At 39.9% G+C, this 8,062-nt stretch overlaps 1 protein-coding gene across 4 annotated transcripts in view; it reads right to left on the bottom strand.

The window, feature by feature from the left end:
• Positions 1-2,752: 2,752 nt before the first annotated feature.
• Positions 2,753-8,062, bottom strand: part of MAP7 (microtubule associated protein 7) — a 111,377-nt gene continuing 106,067 nt past the window's right edge. For all 4 annotated transcript variants that reach the window (XM_082215924.1, XM_082215923.1, XM_082215921.1 and 1 more), the window contains exons 17-18: positions 4,452-4,684; positions 2,753-3,566 (exon numbers count right to left, since the gene is read on the bottom strand). In XM_082215924.1, coding sequence (XP_082072050.1) covers positions 3,556-3,566; positions 4,452-4,684 — 244 coding nt within the window. In that variant the 3' untranslated portion in view covers positions 2,753-3,555. The remainder of the gene's footprint in view (positions 3,567-4,451; positions 4,685-8,062) is intronic.

The following is an 8,062-nucleotide window of genomic DNA, read 5'->3' as shown; positions in this document are numbered from 1 at the left end:
CACACACACACACACACACACACACACACACACACACAACCTGGATGATTTTAACCCAAGAGTGACAAATTCTAGAAAAGCAGTAGATACCCCATGTCATCCAAATTCACTGCATTCCTATACACACACACACACCAAAAATACCTGGCAGGAACCATCTAGACCATCCTGGATCACTAGTTTTTATAACTGCCTCACTAGCAAATGAGTAGGACTTCACTGGCATTCACTTTGATATGTCCTAAAGTGAGAAACACAAGTATCATCTATTTATCTCTGCTTGCAGTTCTCTTTCTGCTGTCTATCAAAACTCTTTCCCTAATTCAAACACTTCAAAAAGTTGTTATGCAAGGTCCCTGACACTGATCCCTCATTTAATACACATCATTTTGGAACAGACCATACCTATGGATGTCAGAACAAATTTGCAATAATTTGGAAAAATTTTGAGCAGTAAATTTGAAACCATGTTGTAATATTTTCCTCTAAAAAGTTCCCATGAGTGCTACTTTTAACAGAAAATGGATGTTAAGTTGAATTATGGCTGCAATTCAGATGGCAAGGGCATTTATGATACCATGTTATGAATGACGACACTCTTGATTAAGGGCAGGTAAATTTTACATTGCCCAAATAACAATTCATAAAATGTTTCATCTACTATTTTGATCTCCTATAAACAGAGACCCCTATTGTGCTTTAGCAGGAGTCGTGCCAAAAGAAATAAACTCTTTCCCTCAGTTCCTATCTTCTTGTAATATTCATTGCTGTAACAATTGAGAATAATTGGGTTGGATCCTCCTAGAGAAGAAGTCCTTCTTATTGGAGGAAAAGAACCCTTGGATTTAAGTCAATGTCATCTTGGATTAACTGCTTTTGAATGTGCTTAGGAACACAATAAGAGGCTTGCTGGATCACAGCAAAGGCCCATCTCGTCCTGTATCCTGTTCTCAAATTGACTAACCATTTGCAGGACCTTAGCACAACCATATAAGCAGGACTTCAGTACAACAACACTCCCCTGACTTGTGATTCCCAGCAACTGGTATTCAGAGGCATACATATGCTGAAGGTAGGATTCAGCCACACCAATGGCTAGTAGCCATTTTTAGCCTTGTCCCCTATTCATTTGTCTAACCCCCTTTTAAAACCATCAAAGCTGGTGGCCATTGTGACATTGCTCGACTACTGTTGCTTTTATGTTATTTCATGTGACTAGTAGCCCAACTACATGGCTACAATTCAACATCTGAGCACACAGATTTTCTCTATACATTTAAAAAGTGCAAATGCCCCAATAGCTTCTTAACTTGCACGCACAAAGGCTTCCACAGCCAACACAGAGCTCTCCTGCCTATAAGGGCTTCCCCTGTTATCTATCAGAGAGGAGAGATGTGTTCACAAACGGAAAGGACATTCAGACCCTGCCCCTCCACTGACATGAATGGGAAAGCCTGTCTGTTCAGGAGTTCCACTGTGCACACAGGAGTCAGGATGACACTGATGGCTATTTTCTCTCAGCCTTCTGCTGAAAAATAAAAAGGGTTAAAAACTATGTACTGCCCTCTATACAGGGAACAGGAACGCTACAGTTTTGTATTAACCTAAAGTGCATCATCTGAAACCCATCTCCAACTCGAACACAAAAGAGCTAAGATGAAATTTCCTCTATTCAGCTCCCCAAATAGACACATTATATTTGTTCAACAGCAACTAGTGCACCAACAAGTAAATATTAAAAGTGCACATGTTTTATATGAAGTTTACTTGATACTTATATCCTATATAGAAGCAAAAACTACATATTTTGGGTGTTGTATTTTTTAAAAAAGCTATGTACAGGGAGCATAGAGAACAACAGAAAAATATTTTGTTTTTGCTATACCACAGTTACTAAAAAGTCCAGACTGGCTTTTGTTCCTCTCCTCCAATTCACTTTAGCCCACAAAGCAGCATCGTCTCACATAATTCCCAACGCAGTTGGCATAATTTTCTTTGACACAGCATGCACCCAATAAATTACATGAATTCAAGTGCGTTGCAAATCACTTCTCTTTATGACAGCATCCCCATGGAGATTGATTTCTTGCTACACACTAACTGCCCAATCACACACTAACACCCAGCACTCCTTTTGACATGAACTGGCACATCACCCAGCACTTCAAAGTGCAACGTATCACTTTAGTGATATCCACTTATAGCAAGTTTGATATAAAAGCAAAAGACCAAACTGAAAGGTATGCAGTGTTTATACAGGTCTGGGCACAGCAGTGGGAGGTGCAAAATCAGAGGGGGGAAATGTCAGGGGCAGCACATGGAATCACAGGGTATGTGAGCTTCCTGTTGAACATACAGCTTTCACCTGAGTAGCCTGCAGCACTTGTACGCTGAAACAATCCTAACCAGGGTTGCTCAGTCTAAGTCAATCAGGCTACAGGCAGCCCAAGTCCTGCTGTCCCTGCCAGAACCTCAACAGAAAGGACTGGAGCCTTCCAAATTATTTTCTATTGCAGTGCTTGTTGGCCACACACAGAAGTTTGCATTTCCAAAACACCATGAGAAAAAGATCTGGTCCGAGTGTGGAGGAGTCTCTTGCATCAATCACATCATCAGCTAGAGAGAGCTCTCCACTCCCCATTACTATCCAAGTATGGGGCTGAATGACCCACATCATGCCAGAAGATTTTGCTTTTATCCCCTGCATTCCCTTACAGAAGGGAAACTAGGAAAAATCAAGTTTACAATGTAGTTTTTAAGCACATTTTCTATGATTTATTTTGTACAGAACAAAATTAATAAATACATTATCTAGGATAACAACAGGTTTTCCATTTCATCCATGAAAAAATAATGCTTTCGATTTTTCACATTTTAAAACCTGCTATGTTATTTTATTTTTTAGAAGAAAATGCAAGAAGACAGTAGTGATGCCTAAATATACAGAATGTCCATGTAGGAGTTACATTTACAAGAACCTGATACAGAAGCCTCTATGTTGCCCCCATAATTAAGAGTTCTCTGCAATAATATTTAAACCAAAAGGCTTAAATAAAAAAACACCCCAGTAGCCCTACTTGTAGAGCAGTGAGGCATTTACTTTTCAAGTATTCAATCCGTAAAATGTAAAAGATACTTTGCTGATTTTACATACCTTTTAAAACCAAATACCCATCTTCAAAAACAACAGAAAACAAGTCCATTACCCCAATCAGCCCGTTATTGTTAGAATCCAGTGAAGCTTTTGTCTTCAAGAACGCAGAAAATATCTGTTATGCTAACCAAAGGAACTTGCTGGATATAAGCAATTTATGCACATGAAACATGATTCTTCCTAGTGGTGAGATCTATTTGATAGAAAGGTAATCCAAGTCTATTCCCAATAAATTCTTCTGCTGGTTTTACTATGGCCTTAAAAAACCCAACAAAAACAGTGTCCAATAAATCTTTAGAAAACTCGAGAGTGCAAAAACTACCACACTCCTTCATAGCATGGAAGGAACTCCACTGGCTGCAGAGACTTTTATGCCACCTTTGGTAATTTGTAAGCAGAGATCAGACAACTTCTAGAAGAAAAGCCAATAAAGAGCAAATTAGCAGAGAAGGAAAGTTCTTTATAGGGAACAAACAGCAAAAAAGAGTACTTTTATTATAATAAAAACACGCTGGCTACTTCTGTGGGCAGAAGGAGAGAGAAGAGGTGATTTTCACCGATTCTCCCTTCCACCCACCCTGTGCCACCTGCAAATATGTTTGATAGAGTTGAGGGACTTTCTGGAACAGTGTAGGAGATATGAGGGTGGGAGGCTGAAGGGAGAAATCAGTGGATCGTTAGCAGACCCTTCATTGGGTCAGAGTTCCTTCAATCAATGGAGGCAGCCCTCCCATTCACGGAAGAGAAGCTCAAGTTCCAAGTCACAGACAGAAAATGTTAATCAAGGACTTAGTTGCTTCGTATGGTGATCAGATGCAAAAGAGAATAGAATTGCTGAGTAGCAGAGGATGATCTTACAGATGCATCTTGTCATGAAGGGGTAAAAAGAGCTGCACTGGTTGACGTTTCTATTCCTGTACCTCTGCTGAAGTTATAAGAACCCTGCCCTTTGCATCTTGTCATCTTGCCTCACCCTTATATCAAAACAGCCGGTTTCTTAAAGAACACACATTTGGGTGGAGAAAGGATGAGGTATATGCTCTTTCTCTTTGCGGTGAATAATTCATTCCAATCTTAGATTGGCCCAGTGAATCGAACCAGCAGGTTCCTAGTTATTTCTATCTTTCCAACTGGGCTGCAACATGACAAACGTTTTTAAAGCAGAGGTTATACAATTTGTTCCATGTCCTGAACTTGCACTTAATAAAAAATTGAATCCAGACACTTGCTAGAAACATCTTGGATGCCACACTTCATGCCCATTAGAAAATCAACAAGAGATTTAAAACAAACCTACCTGCTGTTTGATGTGTTTGAACGTTATCTACCTGAGGCAATGGCCCTAGGGTCCCCTTCTCTTCAAAGGCCAAAATGGGAGTCAAAGAAATGTCAGGGCTATTTTTATCATCATTGTTCATAGCATCCAGCCTGGGTGGTTTCGTTCCCATGGGCAAGCTGATGACCTCCTCAAAATTATCATTCTGCATAGACACTCCGTTTTCATTTGGATGTTTTCCTGGGTTGAGATTACTGAAATATAATGAAAATATCTTACGGATTATAAAACATTTTAAAGATTATTTTTCTTCTACATTTGTATGCTACTCTACTGTATACGGTATGCAAAGTTTAGTACTTGCACCGTTTTTGTTGTAGTAAAGAATTAATTTCCACCACTGACAATAATTAGGTCACAAAAGATTAAGTGCTTTTCAGATGCGCTGATTTCCATTAAAGAGGTAAGCCAAATGCTTTCCTTTGAAGGTCTGTTTCTCCTCGAAGAAAAAGCAGCGGTGCTACACATTGGCCAGGGCCTTTCCCACAAGTTGAAGATCAATGTCCTGTTTTTGATAGAATCCTCCCATTACAGTGGTATCTCGGGTTACAAACGCTTCAGGTTACATACGCTTCAGGTTACAGACTCCGCTAACCCAGAAATATTACCTCAGGTTAAGAACTTTGCTTCAGGGTGAGAACAGAAATTGCGCTGCAGCGGCACAGCAGCAGCGGGAGGCCCCATTAGCTAAAGTGGTGCTTCAGGTTAAGAACAGTTTCAGGTTAAGAACGGACCTCCAGAACGAATAAAGTACTTAACCCGAGGTACCACTGTATCTAGCATTCTAACATCCTGATTCTTATAATTTTTTAATGTATAAGATCACATTGCTTTTATCAATACGAGAATAATCATGACAGTAGAAATGGTTCCAGTTACAGATAGGTAGCCGTGTTGGTCTGCCATAGTCAAAATAAAAAAAATCCTTCCAGTAGCACCTTAAAGACCAACTAAGTTAGTTCTTGGTATGAGCTTTCGTGTGCATGCACACTTCTTCAGATACACTGAAACAGAAGTTGCCAGATCCTTCTATATAGTGAGAGGGTGGGGAGGGGTATTAGTCACAAGGGTGGTGGGAATGGGAGATTGGCAGATAGCTGAGATGAGCCTGTTGACGACTCTTAAGGACTGTAATAGGTCTTACAGGAAAAGGCAAGGGGTGAGAAGGTGAGAAATGGCTTAGTCATGTATAATGAGATAAGAATCCAATGTCTTTGTTCAGACCAGGTACAGTAGAAATGGTATTATACAGTGGTACCTTGGTTTAAGAACAGCCCTGTTTATGAACCTTTTGGTATACAAACTCTGCAAAACCTGAAGTAGTATTCCGGTTAGTGAACTTTACCTTGGTCTATGAATGGAAGCCGAAGGGTGGAAGGGCACTAGCGGCGGGAGGCCTCATAAAGTAAAGCGCACCTCCGTTTAATAACGGCTTTGGTTTAAGAACGAACTTCCAGAATGGATTAAGTTAGTAAACCGAGGTACCACTGTAAAAAGAAGTCACTACTAACTCTGTGTAACTGACTGCATATCATGCAGTTTCATTTCCAGAGTCAAACAATCGCATCACAACTATGTAATAATAATAATTATAGTAGTAGTAATAGTAGTAATAGTAATTTATTATTTATACCCTGTCCATCTGGCTGGGTTTCCCCAGCCGCTACAGTAACATTATTCCATTAAATAGAATATGAAACAATTGCTACACTGTTAAAACATTGATTTCACTGGAATCAACACAAGCTGCACAGCAGTGACAAGAATATAATAGCTCGGATGGTTAGAGGGTGGTGCTGATAACGCCAAGGTTACAGGTTTGATTCCCGTATGGGACAGCTGCATATTCCTGCACTGCAGGGGGTTGGACTAGATGATCCTCAGGGACCCTTCCAACTCTACAATTCTATGAAAACAACTGTTCAAAACTGTCTTAGATGAATTTACAGTGCTGTCTTTGTTTTTCATGCACTGGCAATATGAAGCATTTGCCTGACGCTAGACTAGCTTCTGTTAATGTAAACTCGCAGCCCAGTGGAAGAGCACATGGTTTGCAAAAATAGGAGGTTGACACTTCAGTCTTTTAATCATTCTGGTTAAAAAGATCTCAGGCAGCCATGCTGGGAAAGTCCTCTGCTAGAGGCCCTAGAGAATCATTAGCCATGGGAATAGACAAAAATGGTTTAGATGCATCAAATGGTCTGATTCAGTATATAGCTCCATCTGTTGGACTACACCAACTTTAAAAGAAGATTAAACAAATTCATGGAGGATAAGGCTATCAATGGCTAATAGTCACAATGGCTATGTGCTACTTTCATTGTTAGAAGCGGTAATCTTCTGAATACCAGTTTCTGGGAAGTGCAGGTGGGCAGAGGACTTTTGTGCTCATGCCCAGCTCGCATGCTTTCCCAGGCATCTGGTTGGCCACTGTGAGAACAGCATGCTGGACTAGATAGGTCACTGGAGGAGCAGGCTCGTCTTAACATTTATGTACACAGAATTTGTCAGGCACCAATGGTGCAAAATGAGTTACAATGCAAATACTGTTGGTCATGTCAAAATAGTGGCCAATAACAAATTTTCAGCACTTCTAACCCATGAGCGTCAATAAAGTGTCCTCTGATTTAACAATTCAATATTATTTATGCAAATTGGATGCATCAGGTATTCTTGTTTTAGTCTGCTTTTCTGCCAATATACACCTCTCTAGAGTTTACACAATTTGCAGATATAACGTTCAATCTAAAGAGACAGATAACCGATATACACAATGATAAATATTGACAGCCAGGTGGTACTTGCTAATTAATTTGAAGCAGAATTAAACATTGGCGGGTGCAGTTTTCCCTTTAAATACTGAACATATTTCACTTTTAATAAGCTTTGTATAGTGTTAAGGGTTGGAGTAGCTGTTTTTATTTTGCCTTAAGGCACCTTTCATGCTCTGGCACAATAAACAGTGCTGTTCAGGTTGGCCATCCTTGTTGCTTTGTTGTTCATGGATATGCAGATAATGATTTGGTCATCATAATGAACGGTAGTTAGTTTAAAATGAAAAGTGGAAGCTTCTGACCACCTCGTGAGCATGAAAGATGAGGAGAGGAGAAGGGACATGCCTAAGGACAAGGTTCTCGATGGCTCATTCTGAAGAGTGGGAAACAAGCTTCCTCCAAGCCTGTGTGTGAAAAGTGTGACTCTGTGAGAAGCTAGATAGCTGTGCTGCTGCTAACTGTGCCCCCCACCCAGGAGTGCAAAGAAATCTTTGTACACACAAAGGATATTCTTGCTCTGATTCTAGTTATAAAAAAGTTTAAAAAAAAACTCCGAGACATGCTGACTGACACTCATGTAAGAGAGCTTGCATTCTTTTTTGTACAATGAAAAGCAGAAATCTAGCAATGTATTTTCTACAGCAACTTCTTTTTCAATAATGGTGTAGTGCAGATAGGAGGAGAAAATGTCTCATTAAAATTTAAAGGGTATGCTCTTAGCTACCAAGCAGCAAGCTGTGCTTTTAAGTGGTTTGATAAGAACGACAATATTTAATGTAGGAATATTTGACAGACACT

This window comes from Podarcis vaucheri (genome assembly GCF_965113315.1).
Source record: "Podarcis vaucheri genome assembly, chromosome: 3".
NCBI lineage: Eukaryota > Metazoa > Chordata > Lepidosauria > Squamata > Lacertidae > Podarcis > Podarcis vaucheri.
The sequence above is the reverse complement of the archived record's forward strand: the minus strand, read 5'-3'. Positions and strand labels throughout refer to the sequence as shown.